General features: G+C 50.1%; 2 protein-coding genes and 1 long non-coding RNA gene across 6 annotated transcripts; 2 read left to right on the top strand and 1 right to left on the bottom strand.

The window, feature by feature from the left end:
* The first annotated feature begins 127 nt into the window (after window positions 1–127).
* On the top strand, window positions 128–3,364 carry Pole3 (DNA polymerase epsilon 3, accessory subunit). Its single transcript, NM_001007652.2, is given in 4 exon segments — window positions 128–206; window positions 301–386; window positions 699–817; window positions 1,050–3,364. Coding segments are annotated over 4 exon segments (438 nt in total). The 5' UTR covers window positions 128–140; the 3' UTR covers window positions 1,217–3,364.
* LOC148005841 (uncharacterized) lies at window positions 2,957–6,341 on the bottom strand. The gene is made up of 2 exons (XR_015620935.1): window positions 5,564–6,341; window positions 2,957–5,334 (listed from the first exon to the last, which is right to left on the bottom strand). It is a non-coding gene; the product is annotated as an uncharacterized LOC148005841 (long non-coding RNA).
* Alad (aminolevulinate dehydratase) lies at window positions 4,963–18,427 on the top strand. 4 transcript variants are annotated; one of them, NM_012899.3, is given in 12 exon segments: window positions 4,985–5,060; window positions 10,297–10,484; window positions 10,945–10,995; window positions 11,492–11,588; window positions 12,507–12,642; window positions 12,747–12,830; window positions 12,920–13,008; window positions 13,553–13,608; window positions 13,691–13,778; window positions 13,870–13,956; window positions 14,247–14,376; window positions 15,172–18,427. In NM_012899.3, coding segments are annotated over 11 exon segments (993 nt in total). In that variant the 5' UTR covers window positions 4,985–5,060; window positions 10,297–10,371; the 3' UTR covers window positions 15,234–18,427.
* The last annotated feature ends 597 nt before the right edge of the window (window positions 18,428–19,024 follow it).

Genomic DNA, 19,024 nt, shown 5'->3' with positions numbered 1-19,024 from the left:
GCGCAAAGCACTGTGGGACACTGGCAACGTAGGGTAGGACGGAAGCTTCCGAGGGTCATATCTTAGCGACGCGGGAAGTCCAGACACCAGAACTGTCTGCGAGGAGACCTGAGGAGGAGGGTAGGGCCCAAGCGGAGGCAATGGCGGAGAGGCCTGAGGACCTAAATCTGCCCAACGCCGTCATTACCAGGATCATCAAGGAGGCGGTGAGCTGCTCGGGCTGGAGAATGGGTCGAGGGCGGACGTGTGCCAGAAAGTTAACAGAATCCGCATGTGTGTTCATCTCCACTCTCCCTGCAGCTACCGGACGGTGTCAACATCTCCAAGGAGGCCCGAAGCGCCATCTCCCGCGCGGCCAGTGTTTTCGTTTTGTATGCCACATCCTGGTAAGCCGAGCAGAGGCGGAAGGGAGGCGCAGCGGGATCCTAACCCTGCGTTCGTGTCCTGGAACCCACAGGCCCCAGTTGTCCCTGCTTCACTAGAGAGCGACTCACAGCTCTCCTCCAGCCTCACAAATTCTGAGGCAGGTTAAACAAGACGGTTGTCGTAGCCCTTTGTACGGGGAAGGGATGAATTGAGCTGTGCCATACAAAAACCCATTCATCTAAGATAAATGTGGCTTTTCCCACCCCATCTCTGGCTGTCTCATGTCCCCACCACTTTGACAAGCTTCTGAAGGGCTTTGCTCTTTCTTCCAGTGCCAATAACTTTGCAATGAAAGGAAAGCGCAAGACTCTCAATGCCAGTGATGTACTGTCAGCCATGGAAGAGATGGAGTTCCAACGGTTCGTAACGCCATTGAAAGAAGCGCTAGAAGGTATCCATGTGCTCTTCTGCTTCTTAAACCACGTGAAAGATGTTCATCCTTTGTTCCCTGATCACCTGATTTCAATACTACTGCCATTAGGTCCCATTCACTGGTCCAGGACTGGTCATGATTCCACTCTGTTGAGTTGGTACCATTTCGAATATGTGATATGGGCCTGTTTATTCCTCTGGTGCCTCACTCGGTTTGTCTAATTAAACAATAATCCCCTGCTTCCTTACAGCATACAGGCGGGAGCAGAAAGGCAAGAAGGAAGCCTCAGAGCAAAAGAAGAAGGACAAAGACAAAAAAGATTTCGAAGAGCAGGACAAAAGCAGAGAGGAGGAGGATGAAGATGAAGAAAGACTGGATGAGGAAGAACAGAACGAAGAGGAGGAGGTAGACAACTGACTGGAGAGAGTGGGCAGACTCTGACACGGTGGAAGGGACCCTCAGATACTGAGATGTGTTTATGTGAAGCCTCTCCCTGCAAGGCAGAGCCATCTTCCGCAACGGTGCCTGAGATCAAAATAAAAACTGACCAGAAAGATCAAAGCTAGCTAGCTCTTCCCAAACTCAGAGCGTCTGAGTTACAGAAACCAGCTTTGCTTCATCAGTCTGCAGGTTATGCCTTATTAGTGTAAGGGATTCCGAATGACTACATAGTTTGGTATTGCTTGTTTACTTAAAGTGTATAGCTAGCTAGTTTTTGATCCTATTTCCCTGCTCCTCCAAAAAAGTAATAACATGTTTCTTGCTGCGTTCCAAGTTGCAGAGTTGCTAACCGGTCAGGGGGAAATGGGGCTTGGACCATGGTCACCCTGTTTGACTGTACAGTAATTGACAATAGATATTAATGCTCAGAATGGTTGCTCTTTAGGAAATGACTAAAAAGCTGTGAGAGAATAAGGAAATCTCCTCACTCGATGGTAGCATTGCTTGGCTTCTGGCTTTCTACACTTAGCTTTGTAGTCCTGTAGTGACTGTAGATGCCCAGTGCTCTGGTGTGGCTGCACTCCTAAGACATATACTCTTAAATTCTGAGTGTTGGTTAGAATCTGTCAAAAAAGGGTGCCAACTCCCCACCCCCACCCCCCCAGAGATGAGGATTGAACTCAGGGCCTTGCTAGGCAAGCGCTCAACCACTGAGCTAAATCCTCAACCCCAAGGGTGCCAATTCTTAAAAGCAGGTGGCTTAAACTTGGCGGTAACTCAGTGCCTGCCACTGTAGAACCTAGTGCCACCTCTTGGAAGGTATAAAATCCCAGATTGTCTCTTCTCTAGTCCACCTCTCAGATGATGGCTGCTGCTTTTTATCCCCTGAACTCATAGCAAGTTCCAGAGACTTTATCTCCTCCAGGCACAGCCTTTCTGTCTCCATCTCTCCCGCCTCTGCTTCCCAGCCCTGCTTTCTCCTCCTCTTATTCATTTCATCTTCTAGTCTAGGGACTCTGATAAAGTGCAAGGTCCTCAGATTGTTTCCTCATCTCCTGTCTTTTAAAGAGACTTGAGAAGCACCTCTGACCCTGAAGGTGAGAGAAACGGTGCTCAGGAATGTGGCACCACTGCTGCAGCTTTGAGCGTGCCTGTTGGCCTTTCTTTTCCCCATTTAGTGCTCCAAGCACTTTCTCTGTCTTAGTTGTGCACATGAGGCTGACAGGTAATGTAATATAGTTGAACACTGTTAACTAGTCAGGGAAATACAGGGAAGAGTTTGTTGAAAGTGACTGGAGACTGTTGAGAAGATTTTAATGCTTTCTACAAATAAATTCTTGTTTAAATGATGACCCACACAATGTACTTTTGGAAAGGACTCACCAAGACACCCCTCTTTTACCCCCTAACCTCAGCACACATACAGAGTCCTGTGTCTTCTTGGGTTACCAGCAGGTGAATAAGTAATCACAATTTAAGGGCACTGCTCTTCCTGAGATTCTCCTGGTTACTTTGTATATCTCACTAGCTCCCACTTCCTAAGCTCTTCCAGTGTCTAGCATTGTTCTAAGTGCTTTCAAGTATCAATTCCTATCCATAGATGTTGCCTCTATTAGCTCTCAACCACAGCTCTGTATCTCCAGTACACACAGTTCTCAAGTCATATTCACAAAGAACCCCAGTGGTCCTTTGGTTTATAGGCTTTTTCCTTCACAGCAGAAACATTGTTTAATTCCCATAAGCACAGTGCTAGACCTACTCAAGTCCCATTTATAATCCTGTGACTTCCTTTGAACTCAGTTTCAAATGTATAACTATATGCCAAGTAGATCTTCCTAGAATATACCTTTGCTTTCAGTGAGATCAAATCCATAGTTAAACCTGTTATTCAAGGCTTGTGTAAGAAGGGCTTACCCTACCATCTAATCTCCACTCTAAGGCTGTCAAGAATTAGAAGGGGCTCAGTCACAGAGCACTTGCCTAGCATGTTCAAACAAAACAAAAACCAAACTCTTCCATGTCTCGGGTTTGTCCTGCCCAATCGCTTAACTATAACATTCTAAGAGAAACCTTTTCTGGGAATGGAGGTTTGGATTTAAAAGTAAAGAATTCAACATCTGGAAAGACTCTGAGGTCATCCATCAGTTTTTTCTCAATCACACCTACATCATCTCATAATGGCATCTGGATTCTGAAGGTTTTCCATCAGACTTTCTCATCTCTTTAAACAATGAACAGAGACTAACCTGGATCTGGGCCATGGAAGAGCTCTTGTTCTAATCCATTCGAAACTACTTGGAGGCTATGAAGAGATGGCTCAGCAGTTAAAAGCAATGACTGCTCTCCCAGGGGACCAGGGTTTGGTTCCCAGCACCCACATGGCAGCTCACAACTTCTATAGCTACATGCCCTTTTCTGCCCTCCTGTCACTGCAGGAGGTTGGTACAGAGCCATGCATGCAGGCAAACACATCTGTACACATAAAGACAAATCCTTTAAAATTGTTTTGTGCCCTAGCCCCCTACTTTTACCTATGGGAAGTTAACACTGTTTAAAGAGAAAGTCCGCAAGGTATTAGAGCTAATCTATGATCACTGAGATGATCCAGTGGGCTTTGGCCTTCTGTTTGTGTTTTAGTAAATGTTGTAAACGGTTAGGATAACTTTAGATTTACAGAAAAATTACAAGGAATGTGGTTCTTATACCCTTCACCCAACTTCTCATGTTAACAACTTGAAGTCCAATTTTCCTAGTGAATTATTAAAAACCAAAATGAGATTCACAAATCTTAAACTTTTTAAAATGAAGATTTGATGGTACTTAGGACATTTACAGTATTTATCACACTACTACTCACTTATACCTTCAAACTAATTTTATCACCTCCCCAGTAATCAGTCATTCCCCAAGTCTCCCTCCACTCAGGCCCCTTACTACCCACCACAAGTCTTTGTGGAAGCCCCATAAACCTCACTAGTCCCCATGCTCCAGTCCCCAGACCTTTGATCAGGATGTTTGTTTATTAACTGCTGTTTGGTTTGTGGTTTTGCTTTTTTGGTTGGGCAAACAACGTGTCACCTAGTGTAGAGATTAAAGGCATGCACCACCAAATCTACTCCCTTTGGTTAGACTTTAATATACCCATTATATATATAATCCTGATAGCCTATCACACTTGGACAGTTAGTTTTCTTGGCTTTTTTTTCCAATGTTTTTCACATCTCTTAACCCATGACAGATAGGGGCTGGATAGTCAATTATGTAGACTAAATCTGGACAGTCAGTCTGCTGCTGAACTCAAATTTAAAGCACTCAGTCCGCCAACATGGATTTATCATCTGTATTAGGCATTACCGAGGTGTTTTAATGCCTTTGACATCCAATTGTTCTTTTTACCAGTGAGCAGCGCAGTGAATATTTGCTGGAGGCTAAGAAAAGACCTTCAAGTGAACTTTGGGATGAGTTCTGGATTGCAAGCCAGGGCCCTTCCCAGAGGCTCCGACTGCCCACGTGGACCCCCTAGGGCCTTCCCACTTCTAGTGAGGCCAGAGCTGGGGGCGGGGGAATGGGCGGGTTCTCAGGCTCTCCGGAAACTCTGGATTGGCCAAGATTCCAGCCCGCTAATCATGGATCTGGCCACGCGAGCTGATCGAGGATCCTACTGCCCCGAAGGGAGTGTAGGCTGCATTCCCGTAGGGGCGGGCGGTATGGGAGCCGCTTCCGGGTGAGCCGCCCCGCCCCCACGTGGGCTTGCGCTTTTAGAGCGGGAGAGCGCTGTGTCAAGAATCCGGGCTCGGAGCGGTGGTGAGCAGCGTCTCTGGTAGGTGAACGGGTGCCGGCCTCTAGGAAGTGGGGACTGGGAGGACGACCCCAGAACAAAGCGAGGTGCACCCCAATGGCGCTGTGTTCCCGAAGCGCTAACGCTGCAGCGGAGACGCTGTCCCTATGCACCCACTGGAGGGGGCGGGATTCGTGCCGCTACACGGTCTTGCTGTATCCAGGTTTATGGACTCAAAGCTGGGCTCTACCCGCCCCCTTTCTTGGAGGCCGCAGGGCTAGTCCGGGTTTCTGCATAGCGTGAAGTGTCTGGCAGGCTGGAGAAGTGGGGAAAACAATAAGGGTCACTTGTGCTAGGTCTCTCCTGCCTCTGCTCAGTCATTACAACAGCCGATTGAGATCCGCTTAAGCCCCAGACCACATGAGAAGACAAGAGGTCATGCAGCTTAAAAGAAGAGTTTGTCCCCATGCCTTTTAAATCCCCAAGTCACACACTTAACCACCCTGCTACTAGCCGTGGTCAGTTCTTTCTTCCCCAACTCTCACCTGGACTCTCTCTCTCGGCTCCTCCATTATTGTAGATATGTGTGAACTCTTCCCAGTCTAATGTCAGACGTGAGAATTGAGGGCTGCTAGACTCCAGAATTTTAGATCACATTTATAGCTGACCTGCTGTGTGATACCTGCTCGTCTCAGAATTCAGTTTACAGTTGTTTGATATAGAAGCTCTCCGCCAGAATTCTTTAGCAGTCTGCGGAAAGGTAACTAACTCCTTGAGATGGCTAAACCCGGGGCAGCGCGGGGTGACTTTGGGGGGCGTGTTAAGCCTGCACAAGGTCTAGTTCTAATCCCTCCTTCTAACCCTTGTGGCAGGCGGCAGCAGGAGTATTCAGGAAATGCAAATGGGTCGTGGGGCAGTCCGTTTTCAGAACTGCCACAGGTGCCTTTGTTGGGCCTCTGGGGCTTCAGATTTCCTGGCTTTAAACCTTCTACCTAGCTGGCCCTTCTGAAGAGGCTCCTCCCTAGCCAGTGCAGAGCCTGGCTCAACTTCACTCCTGTTTATGCCAAGAGCACAGCCTCTGAAATCCTTGCAGGGGGGCACAACCTGGGAACCCAGGCCCTGAAGCTGTTTCTCAGCTGCTCCCAGTGGCGGTCTCACCTTCGGGTTGGGGGATGTTGCCTCCTAAGGAGCGTGAGACCTTTACAGTCTTTCAGAAAAGCAACCCTCCAGTGTCTCTAAGAAACTACCCTCTCTACAGTGTTGCTTTCCTCCTTGTCTAGCACATGCTGCCGGAGAGCCCTCTCCTCTCCTCGGGCAGTGGGTGGACCGTAAGTCCTTTCCTGGGTGTGGCGAAGGGTCACACAGTAAGGTGTGCTCAGCTCAGCTGGGGGTTAGACATACATTTAGCATTCCTGTGCTGCTCCCGTGGTGTGAGACACACCTCATCGTGAATCTGATCTTCTCTACAGCATGCAGGCTTGATAATATCAGCACATTTTAATTTTTCAAAAAAGGGGGAGGGCATCTGAAAGGCCTTGCCCAAAGTTAGAGTCAACTCTGGGATTGTTTGGCCCAGAAACAGTTCTTTCTGCAATACCTTGTACAGCTTGCTAGCAAAGTGAACCTGTTTTAAAATGGGAGAGAAGGTGGTCTGGGCCCCTGTGGTCCTGTGTTCCTAAAGACACAGGCTTTAAGGTCAAGTTTGCAAACCCTCTTAATTTGAGAAAAATGCCCTGTCCGTGTTTGGGAATCTTCCAGACTCTGAAGGACTTCTCTCAAAGAAAAATCCTGATCTAGAATTGGTTCTATCAAACAGAATCAACTCTGGGCACCTTTCCACTCTGTGGACATTCATTAAACATCTGCTATCATACACTGTGTAGTAGAGGGCACTGGACTAGAAGTTAGGAGCTTCGGGTCAGGCCCTGCCTGTGCCTCACTACCTTTGTGAGCTCTAATCCTGTGGCCTTCCATCCCATCATTTCTCCTATCAAACTGTAAGGGATTGAATAGAATTTTTTTCCTTTAAATTTTGCACCAACATCTCAGTTTTATCTAGAAGCCAAAATAAAAACCCAAATAAAATATCCAGGCAGGGAGTACCTCAGTGATGAAGAATACGTGTTGCTCTTACTGAGGACCTGGGTTTGGTTGACTCAACCACCATAAGCAACTCTAGTTCTGGGGGATCGGACAACCTCTTCTGAACTCTGTGGGCGCTGCCGACATGTGATGCATATACATGCATGTAAGCAGACCTCTCCTAGCCATAAAATAAGCCTTTGAAAGTTCAAAACCAAACCAAACAAACAAACAAAGCCTAACTCAAAGTTGGGCTGTTCTGGTGGTGGAGCATCAGGGTCCAGGGGTTCTGTCCCACCACAGGAAAACAGGAACTGCTGTAGTGCACCTCCTCACACACCTCTCCACTCTTCCCCTCCCCCCCTCCCAGCTACCTTGAAGTAGAATTTGGATAGCGCAGCTCTTAGGCAGCCCTCCAAGTTTTACTTTTAGCCAGATGGCCTATCAGTGTCGCTCTTAAAGGAGATGAGTGAGTGCTAGGGAATGCAGGTGTGGATTCCAGAAGCCAGGGCCTGCTACAGGGTTGATTCTTGGGCAGATGAATCCGAATGTGGGTCTGGTTTCAAAATCTGACTCCAATCCAAAGTGGCATTGAGCAAGTTCCATAACCTCTCTGAGCCTCTGTTTCATAATTCCTAAGAGTTATGTTGATTTTGCAATGTAACCCACACGAGATAAAATACTACCTTCAATGCCTTGCACCTAACAAGACTCAGCATAGGTAGAGGGAGACCAACTGGAGTCCAGCACAAATTCAGACTCTGACTTTGTCTTTAACCAGCTGTGTTGTTTTGAGCAGATAGTTCTACATCTCTGGGCTACCTCCTGGCAGATGTGAGAGCCAAATTCTGCACGTGGTGTATAGATAAACCCTCGATTGTGTCCAGTGTGTTATTTAAGAGTCAGAGCATCTCTAAGGAGGCCTGGCCCCTCTCATGCCCTGTGATGAGGCTGGCCCACCCAGGGGTGTGGTGGCAGGGTTGGTCCTTGTGTGGCTCCTGATAACCTCAACCCCAGCAAGGAGGGAAATGGGATAAGACAGGTCCTTGAGCTGCTTTGGAGGAAGCTGAAGGAGCCTGAGAAAGTGGACGAACAGCCAGGCACACTGAAGGATCCCTTGGGTTCTGGGCTTGTTTTCACTTTTAATTTGCTGTCGTTGGGTAAGTGCCTGCCCCCTCTAGTCCTTGATGTCCCCTTTGTTGAAAGAGCAGATTTAAGCCTTCCAGCCTCTACTATCTGTGGCTTTTTCTTTTCTTTTTTTTTTTTTTCTTTACTACTTGGCTGCTTAGTAGCCAAAAGGTTATCTCCATAAGGAAATGTCTAAAATGGAGCTGGCTCTCCAACTCTGAGTCCCACCACCCTCTTCCTGCCTCGTCTCTGTCTCAGCTGTCCCCTGGGTCAGAGCATCCGCCCTAAAAGCTGCCTCAAGATGGCCCTTCCTTCTCCGCCTCCTGACCTCCCACTGCTCCTGTGCTCCTCTGCTTCCTTCCTGTCTGCTCTCTACAGCCACAGAGTTCTCCCAAAGCCAGGCTCTGGCCAGGTCAGTGCCTTATTTGCTGCTCAGAACTCATCCCTGTCAAAATCCCTCTACCCCTTCTGTTTGTCCCCTGCTACATCCTCAAGGTTTCAGAACGGTCCACAATCATCCTCACTTCTGTGAGGGAGCACTGTCTCTTTACCCCAGCCAGATCCATACATCTTGCAGAACAGAGCCCCAGCCCTGTCTTCTATAAGCTCCTCTGCCCTCCTCTCTGGGCCCATGGATCATGTAGGCCCAGGCTGCCTGGTTCTACAATACACTTAACAGCCTTGCCTCCAGGGACTGGCATGTGACTTCCAGAAAGCACCTATGAGGGTGCTATGGTGGGCTACAGTAGCTGCTCCTGAAATCATGTGACACCCAGGTTTCCTTCAGTCTTCTATCACTTACTTTGCAGTTATTGTCTTTTCTCGATGTGATGAAATAGTTCCTCTATGCTAGAGTCAGTGTATATGGAGAGCTGGTGTGGGAGGCATGAACTCAGCATAACCTGCCCCACAGAAGCTCTGTAACTGGCCACAAGATAAGCCGGAGCCACAAGGAACTATTATATAAGAGGGATTGTGAGGTGGGCAAGAAAGAAGCACAGTGGAGAAGTTGGTGGCATGCTTACTTGAGGGAAGACCGTGCACAGTGGAGACCTAGGGAAAGGGAATAGCGGGGCATCACAAAACAAGTGCTTGCTGAACATGCGTAAGAGCCTGGGATTCCTGTCTCGGTAGCACATCATCCCGCACTTGGGAGGTAGGCGCAGGAGGATCAGGAGTCCATGATCATCCTTAGCTACATAGGAAATTCAGAGCCAGCCCTGTCTCAAAAGAAAAATCAATAAAGTGGGGGAAGGAGGGGAGACAAGAAAGCACAGTGTGGGGCACGGATTGGCCAGCACAGAAGGCTCCTTGGTTGCAAGAACTCTTTAGAGACCTCCATACAGGGAAGGTGCATGTGCGGGTCCCTCCGTTGGCCATGCATGCAGTGCTCCATCTTCTTGGAACACACTGAGCCTAGTGCCTCAGCCCATGCACCAGGGTCTCAGCAGTGCTTTGCACCAACAGCAGGATTCCAGGGCATTTTACTTGCTGCTTATCTAAAATTATCTTCCAGCAAGGCCAGCCTGAATTACAAAGTCAAACTGTCTCAGAATCAAAACAAAACACTCAGGCTGGGGCTGTAACTCAGTAGTTGAATGCTTGCCTGATAGGAACAAAGCCCCTGGGTTCAAGCCACCGCATCACAAAAAAAGTTGTAACATCTGAATCTGCCAGGTGGTGGGCGTTCTTCATGGAATAACTGAAGTTTCAATGTTGCAGAGATCAGTGCTTCTCGGAATGACGGCAAGGAAGAGTCGGTTCTGTTCTTTTATTCCTAATTTCTGATTCTTGGCTGAGACACAATCTAAAGTTACTAGAAAACTAGTTTTGTTTTTTAACTAGCAGTCCTGTGAACCGTGTCCCAATGCTATTACTATGTTGAAGTTGCCCTGAAGGTTCTACAGGTCTCCCTTCCTTACCTGGTTCTAGAGGGGCAGCAGTTGGTAAAACCACACCATGAGTAGCAGAGGCTGGAGAAGCGGGAGGCAGGACCGTGGAAGAGCTGTCTTCTAGATGGGACCCTGGGTACAGGGACTGTGTCTTTTGTCTCCTGATTCCCCTACAGAGCTGAGGCTGCAGCACACACCCCAGGAGCCTAGACTCCGTCTTAGCAGACTGCTGTGTTCCGCCGGCCCCCACCATGCACCACCAGTCCGTTCTGCACAGTGGCTACTTTCACCCACTGCTTCGGGCCTGGCAGACCACCCCCTCCACCGTCAGTGCCACCAACCTCATCTATCCCATCTTTGTCACGTGAGTCCCCCCCCCAAAAAAAACAGACCAGGCCATGGAGTTGCCTAGGGTCAGAGGAGGTGTATGACTGGAACAGGCATCAGGGTTGTTGGGAGGAGGGGGCCTTAAAGCGGGCTTTAGGTGAAAGGAAAGGTTTTCCAAGTGGCCTATGAGGTTAAGGAGAGTGGTCTTTGGAACCTACAAGCCCTGAAGAAGATGCTGTGCCTTGGCCAAGCTCACTTAGGTCCTTCCTGTGGCTGCTGTTCTTGTAGTGCAGCTGCTCTTACTGCCCCACCATTCCTGTTTCTGTTGTTATTTCAGGCCCTGGGTTTGTCCAGGCAGGGGAGCCACACCTAGGATCCTACCCCCTCCCTCCATCTCCACTTCCACATCCCTTCCCAGCTTCCGTTCCACCCTTCCCAGACACTCACCACGGGCCCTTCCCACAGCCACCAAACCATAGCCTCCCCTGATCTTACAGGGATGTTCCTGATGATGTCCAGCCCATTGCCAGCCTCCCGGGAGTGGCCAGGTAGGAGGCATGGTGGCCGGCAGGGGGTGGAGGAGGAGAGATTGCACGGTGTACCAGGAAATAGGAGCAGGTAGCAGATTGGAAAGGCACCGTGGAAGGGATTTCTTGGGAGATTAAGCTGTTAGCCAGTACAGAAGGCGACCTCATAAAGTGACAAGCATTCTGTCATGGGGGACATTGTGGCAGAGGCTGCCACAGGCAGAAACTGGGCTCGAGATGGGACTTGAGTAAAAGCCACGGAGGAGTCTGCCACAACTAACTCCATAGCTCTGTGGTTTGTGACCCTGTTTGTTACTGCTTGTCTTGCACCCTCCTGGTTCCTGTGCTTGGCTCTTCACTGAGGAACTCTCACAGGCTAGCAAGCGTGTTACTACAGAGTTGTAGCCTCAGCCTGCAGCTTGGCTTTTAGCAGAAGCATTGTTTGAAGGGGGTGGAGGCCTGGGCAAGGAACCTGTTACCTTAGTGCTTTGCACTTCCCTAACCCCCTCCCCCTCAGGTATGGCGTAAACCAGCTAGAGGAGATGCTGAGACCTCTGGTGGAAGCCGGCCTTCGCTGTGTCCTGATCTTTGGCGTCCCCAGCAGAGTTCCCAAGGTGAAAAATGGAGGAGTTGAAGAGGGAAGATGAGGACTGGCCGGATGCTAGATTTGTAAAGTACTTGCTGCTCCAGCTTGAGGACCTAGGTTCAGTCCTCAGACCCATGCTGAAAAGCTGAGCAAAGCAGTGCAGCCTGTGATCCCAGTGCTGAGGAGGCCGAAGCACGTGGGTCCCTGGGGTTTGCTGGACAGTTCGTATGCCTCAATTGGGGAGCTCCAGGGACAATGAGAATCTGTGGCATGGTGGTACATATCTTTAATCCCAACACGGGACTGCGTGTGGGTGGGCATATCTCTCTGAGTTCAAAGCCAGCATGGTCTATATAGCCTGTTCTAGACCAGCCAGAGCCACACAGTGAGACCACATCTCCAAATAAGGTGAAGGATGATTAAGGAAGACACCCAGCTTTGACCTCTGGTTTCTATGCACTCGTGCATGTGTTTGCTGTCTGCAACGTGACCTCACACAGCTCCCCCATCATCCTCCATCTTTGCCTGTTACCCTGATAAACAATGTCACGTGCTCATCTGACCTACTACACACACACACACACACACACACACACACACACACACACACACACACACGGAAGGAAGGACTGCAGTGCCACTCACTGTGCCCTTGCTCTGCCTGTGCAGGCTTTGGGGCCACAGTTGTGCTGCAGTATTGCCTGCCTTCGGCCCAAGGTCAGGAAGCTCATAAGTAGGACTGTGACACCTTAACTGGGGTGAGTCAAGCCCCTCCCCCTCTAGGCATCTGCTGTCCTCTCTACAAATGGGGCCAGTCCAGTGCATCTTCATCCAGAGTCTGATAGGACAAAAGGAGAAGGTTGGGTCTGGTCTTCCATGGCAACCACCACACCTTCTGAAAAGCATCTATGATAGACATACCACCTGGTCCTTCCCCTGCCTCCAGGATGAACAGGGCTCTGCAGCTGACTCAGAGGACTCCCCAACTATTGAGGCTGTCCGTCTGCTGAGGAAGACCTTCCCTACCCTCCTAGTGGCCTGTGATGTCTGCCTGTGCCCCTACACCTCCCATGGCCACTGTGGTGAGCTCCCACATCCCCTCTTATCCAAGCCCAGCTTTCCTCCGGGGTAGGCACATGCAAGGACTCAAGGCGCACTCCCAAGTCTGTCCGTCTTTTCCCCCCAGGCCTCCTGAGTGAAAATGGAGCCTTCCTAGCAGAGGAAAGCCGACAACGGTTGGCAGAGGTGGCACTGGCCTATGCCAAGGCAGGTGAGTGCGCCCTCTAGCAGCGGGGACAGGAAGGTGGCATAATGGGCCAGAGAGATGCAGAATTGTGAAGGCCACCCTTTGTTTTTCAGGTTGTCAGGTTGTAGCTCCATCAGACATGATGGATGGACGAGTTGAAGCCATCAAGGCTGCCCTGCTAAAACATGGACTTGGCAACAGGGTATAGGCTGAGGGCAGGGAGGGGTGTGGGGGTGGATGGGAGGAGAGGGCCTGGGCCAGCCCTAGGAGTATGGCTCAGTCAGCAAAGCACTTGCTTGCAAAGGTGGAGACCTGAGTTTGGATTCCCCCAACCCATGTAAAAAGCAGGCATGGTGGTGTGTGCTTGTATCCCAGTTGAGGTTGAGCTTGCTGGCTAGCTAGCCTACCCTTGGGAAACTTCTAGGCCAGTGAGAGAAACCTGTCTCAAACAAAAGGTGGGTGGCAGTTGAGGAAGGATGCTGAAGTTGTTCTCTGAGCTCCACATGCATATGCACACACATGCATCCTCACATGAACCTACATAGACACAGTGAATCACAAAATTGAGAGCAATGCTGGGTGAGGCCTTTAGGACCCACTGCAACCTCAGATAGAGAGATTACGCCTAGTGTTGGATGAGACTGGATTGTAAGTCCTCTACTTCCAGCCTAAGGACCTTCCCTGTCACTTTACCCCTGGGATTTGGGAGGAGCTGCTCGGCCTAGACCTCGTTGTCTTCCCTACAGGTCTCTGTGATGAGCTATAGTGCCAAATTTGCCTCCTGTTTCTATGGTCCTTTCCGGTGAGTGGCACCAGCTGTAGTCTGTTAAATTCCTGGTCCGCTCGCCTGAAGCTGGCCCCAGCGTTGTGCTATTCTCTTGCAGGGATGCAGCTCAGTCAAGCCCAGCTTTCGGAGACCGACGCTGTTATCAGCTGCCTCCTGGAGCCCGTGGCCTGGCCCTCCGAGCAGTGGTGAGTGATCAGAACTTAAGCCCCATATCCACCCACCCTGCCCTGTCCTGTCCCTGTCTCAGGCACTGCCCACATTTCACCTCATCCCTAGGCCCGGGACATTCAAGAGGGAGCTGACATACTCATGGTAAAGCCGGGATTACCCTACCTGGATATGGTGCAGGAGGTGAAGGACAAGGTGAGCTGAGACTGGAGATGGGAGAGCTTTTCCCTACAGTGGACCCTGAATGGAGGGGCTTTTGAGTCAGTCTCTGAGCCGGAAGCAGCAGTTTGCCCCCGATCAGGAGCCCTCTCCTCCCTTCCCTGCCTAGGTACAGGCTTGTCTCCTCTGCCATGGCTCACAGGAGCCTTTGGACAGGTCTGGCTGGACAGTTTCTGAATGAGCTGGGCTATCAGCAGGGAGCGGTGCATCCGAATGGGGCAGGGAGGAAGGGACGGTCACTTGAGCCCTCGTGTCCTTCTCTGCAGCACCCCGAGCTCCCCCTCGCAGTATACCAGGTGTCCGGAGAGTTTGCCATGTTGTGGCACGGAGCCAAGGCTGGGGCCTTTGATCTCAGGACTGCTGTACTGGAGTCCATGACGGCCTTCCGCAGAGCCGGTAAGCAGGGGTGGGGTTTGTGACCTGTGTCACAGGGACTGATGGGCACTCTGCCCAAGGTCTGAGAAGCCTTGATTCTTGGCCTGAAAGTTCTGATCCCTAGACACAGGTAGAAAAGCATATGTAGAATCGTGGAACAGCTGTGCAGTGGTCACAGAAACAAGATCTCCATATAGCTCTTTGGTTATGAGAAGCTGGGCAAGCCACTTCTGTAAATCTCAGGGTCCTTGTCCATACCCAGTACAGATTTGTCCTGAGGAGTACCTAGATAATATGCAGTGTATGCTTATTACCCCGGTAATGGGAGCAGCTTTGGTTAATGCACTCACCATCCTGATCATTCAGGCCCCACAGCTAGGGATTTAACAGCAGACTAACCAGAGAGGTCCACAGAAACAAGCAAATTGGGCAGTGTAGCTCGTCACTGAAACCTGTGGGGCGACAAAGGGTCTGAGCTAAGTCAGCCCGGGCTGGGCGACTAGGCAGGAGGAGGAAGGACCTCAGCTCAGAAGTGGAGGCTGTAGTGTGGTCTCAGGGCTGCGCTGGACCTTGGTTTCCCCAGGCTTCCACTTGTCTTGCCTGCTTCTTCCTCTGCACGTGCCACCTATCAGCAAATCAAGGCCCAGAGCAAGAGAATGACTTGTTCAATGTCTGGAGCTGGCTACAGCCAGACTCAGCCACAGGCTGTGACACCAGGCTGTGCCTCTCCCTGGTGGTCTCCCTCTGCCTGCCTCTCATCTCTCAACTGTGCTGGTAGCTGGTGTCACATCCTTCCCATTTCTGTTTCCCGTATAGGTGCTGACATTATCATCACCTACTTTGCACCCCAGCTGTTGAAGTGGCTGAAGGAAGAGTGAAGGAAAGTGAAGGACTTGGTCTTGACAGAGCTCCCTGGGCCTTACAGAAGGGAAAAAGTAAAGGCGCTGTTAGAACTGTGCCCTGTGCCCTCTTCTTGCCCACGTTGCTGGCAGGGTGCAGCACCCTGGGTGGTTTGCCAGCACGCTAGACACCCACTCACAGCTGCATCCTTCCAGGCCCTCCGAGTTTCCCACTCTGGCTCAGCCCAGAGACCCACCTCCCTACTCCGCTGAGGTGTGGCTTCAGCTTGGCAGGACACAAGAGCCTTAGGCACAGGCTTGGGGCTTTGAGACAAGAGGAGAACAGTTGGATCTTGAAACCTAGAGAGTTATTCCTTAATGAGGGTTATTCAAAACCCAGAAGCAGCAGGAATTCCTGGCCGCAGGAGATGCCAGCATCAAAGAGTCTTTGTGCACAAGATAGTTTCTGAGAACCTCTGCCCAGAGCAATTTGGACATAGCAGGACGTGCAGCAGCGTGCCTCTGTAGAATTTATGCAGAGGAAGGGGAGTCAGATAAGACATAACAAAGTCGTTCTACATGCTTAGAAGGGAAGCTCCAAGACAGAAGCTGTCCCTGAGTTGAAACCTTAGAGAGACAAAGAGAACCAGCAGACAACATGCTCAGAGACCTGTTTGGTGGGCAGAGCTTTGGGGGCCGGGGAGCAGTCGAGGAAGATGACATTGACTGGAGGTTGGAATAGTTAGTTCCCCTACCTAGCAGGGACCCGAGGTTTTGTTTTGCATCTGAGGGCAGTCCTAGTCCTCTTACACATTTTGGGTTAGTTGGTTTAGTTTTCTCCACTAAGTACCCCCAGCCTCACCCATCTAGGCAAGCACCCTGCCGCTGAGCCATCCCTCTAGCCCTTCAAGAGACGCTCTGGAGACCAGACTTGAGATTTTGCAGGAGGAAGATAATGGCACAAGAGAAGGTCAGGTTGTCTTTTGTGGGTTTCTGAAGCTGCCCGGCCGGTTTCAGTTCATTCATCTGACATGACACTCATACTACCCCTAATGAAAGTTAGGGCCAGTTAGCAGGCGTACCCGACCTCAGAGCTGAGACGCTACTCTAGCTCCAAAGCAAGTTCAGCCCGGCGCTAAAGTGATGTCCTTTCTAGTTGCAGTTATTAACTGGCAACTCCTGCAATAAGGCTGGTCCAACACTTGGTGGCTTTCCTTTAGAGCTGTGACTAACTCACCTTAAGAGCTGACCTTCCTATTTCTCAGCCTTTTCTGGAAGGTAGCCACCAAAGTCAGATCAGCCCTAAACTCTCCCTTTCTTGGATCCTGAGCATAGATTTACCATCTAGAAACCAAATCACTAATTTAAAGCATGCCATCCTCGGGGCAGGGGCATACCAGACTAGACATGTACTCTCTTGGCTGTTCCACAGCCTCTGAGCTCTGTGGTTAAGATGGTTTGTGTGTTAGAGAATGGCTTTCCTAGCCATCCCAGAGCCGTCCTCACCAAGCTATTCCGAGAGCCAGAAGACGTGCTACCCTGCAGGTGCCACAAATGTGTCCAGGAGCGGTGGCAGAGGGGAAGGTCACCAGATCAGACCTTCAAAGGATCAGAAAGCCGTTCCCTGAAGAACTGATGTTTGGATGAACAACTAAGCCAAGACATAAGTGGCCAAGAGCCTTCCACGGAAAGAACCACTGTGCAGAGTCCCTAGAGCCAAAATGGAGCCGGGAGAGCACAGAGCTGGTGTGGCTGGCACACCAGGAAGGATGCAAGACTGGTTGACCTGAAGAGCAGAGGCTCAGTTCCAACCACCTTTCTCTAACTTTATCCCAAGGTCAAAGGGCACTCCCAAGGATGTCAATAGGAGAATGGCCATGTTGTGTTTTTCTCTTAGTAACACCATGGCATCGTGCAGACAAGATGTTTGAATTGCATGGTGAGCACAGGTGCAAAAATGGAAGTGTATCAGAATATTAGTTAAATTAGACGGGAGGGATGAACCTACTTGGCTGACTGGCAGGTGGCCCAACCATTTAGCAGAGAACAGATTCAAGGTAGAATGCTAAGTTTAGCCTCGGATCCTTGGCAATGAGGAAGGTCTGTCTAGGAGACTTTGATGGCACTCCCCTGAGGCTACTCACATTTGTGGCAGAACTGGGTTAAAGACTACAAAGAAAATCAGATGTAACATTCCATCCCTGCTCCAAAGCCCCTACCCTTAACCACTCATGACACCTCCCAGTAAGCGGCATCGAGAAGCATGGTTGGCCCCTCCTGTATGACTAACTGGTATGGGAGGAAGATCTTGGAGCCCATTTTCCTTCATCATAGTCTGAGTAGTGCCCCCTGGAGTCAGGTCTTGTAACCGGAAGTGTCCACTTGACAGCCACCTACTTCTTGACAAACAAAGCAGGCACAGACAGCCGTGGCTTGCACCTGGGGGATTGAAACAGGACAGAAGGACTTCCAAGACTTGGAGACTTAACTCAAGCTTCAGAGTAAGGTCCTTTAAAATCAGGAAGGGACCGAGTCATCTGAAATGGTTGTAGTTGGCCTGTGGATCTGCACCCCATCCCTAGATAAAGAACTAGATTTGCAGTCTGGCGAGGCACATTAGCCCTCCAGATGTCCGGTGGTGGGTATCCAGAGACTGCGTGAGACTTGGTTTTTGCCTTCCCTCTCAAAGGTGCCAGTTTAGGCTGTAGTTTGTCCCTTTGGCAGCCATCATAATCAGACTCCCAAAGAGTGGAGAACACCCAGTTTTCAGCTTGCCCTCCCATATAGACTGCCAGTCCTGCACAGGAAGGGCCTGTGATTGTGGCAAGCCTGATTTGGGCATTCTTGGTTGCAGGGGCTGAAACTCAGTTCAACAGAAAAGCTGAACTGGTTTGCATGCCCGAATCCTGCTAATGCCAGATGAGTGTGTCCCCAGGTCACAGGCCTTTATCCATGGCCCTGGGGAGACTTTGTTAGATGAGCCTTTCCAGCCAACACCATGATCCCTCACTGAAACAACCCCTAAGATTTGTAATCCCGGAGAAACTCATTCTTCCCATCCCTGCCATAACTCTGGAGATCTGTGATTGTTCTGCATGGGTCACATGTTCACCATTTGGCTCACTATGAACTGGACAGAGATGGGTGACATGGTTGGCCTGTCCCATTAAATAAAAGGCTGACCAGACCTTGGCTCTGGTGCCAATGGTCCACTGTCGGGAATGCCTTCCCCTAAATCTGTGTGTGTGTTGCCTTTTATGTTCTGAGTCAGCTGACCTGTCACTTCCTTGAACCTAACCCAACAATTTCTAAACTCACCCTCTCTATTTGGATTAGTGAGTACAACAAGTTGAAATAACAGTAGTTTTAAAGGTTTTCGTCTTGGGGCTGCTGAGATGACTCAGCCAGTGTAAGTGCTTGCATTGCAAGCCTGACCTAAAGTCAACCCTGGAACCCACGGTGGGAAGAGTGGTCAAGTCCAAAACTTGACCCCTGACCACTGCACATCCACTCGGGTACTCACATATCTATTACTTAGTTCTCTAAGCAACCTGGGGCTTAGTTGAGTGTGGAGGCGCAGTCTTACAATTCCAGCTCTAGACAGTTGGGGGCAGAATCCTGAGTGACATCCTAGGCAATGTAGCAACAACTTTGATGAAGTCACATGCCTGAGCACCACTAGGGTGGAAGCATTGAGATCTCATAAATCCATCAGAGTCCTAATACTGAAAGGTAGATGATATGTGTTCAGAATAGGGAGCACTTGCACGCTATTTACTAGTATGGCCATTTCAGAAACTAACACTGCTGAGATGAAACACACTTGACTG

Source organism: Rattus norvegicus, chromosome 5 (assembly GCF_021556685.1).
Source record: "Rattus norvegicus strain SHRSP/BbbUtx chromosome 5, alternate assembly SHRSP_T2T, whole genome shotgun sequence".
Classification (NCBI taxonomy): domain Eukaryota; kingdom Metazoa; phylum Chordata; class Mammalia; order Rodentia; family Muridae; genus Rattus; species Rattus norvegicus.
The sequence above is the reverse complement of the archived record's forward strand: the minus strand, read 5'-3'. Positions and strand labels throughout refer to the sequence as shown.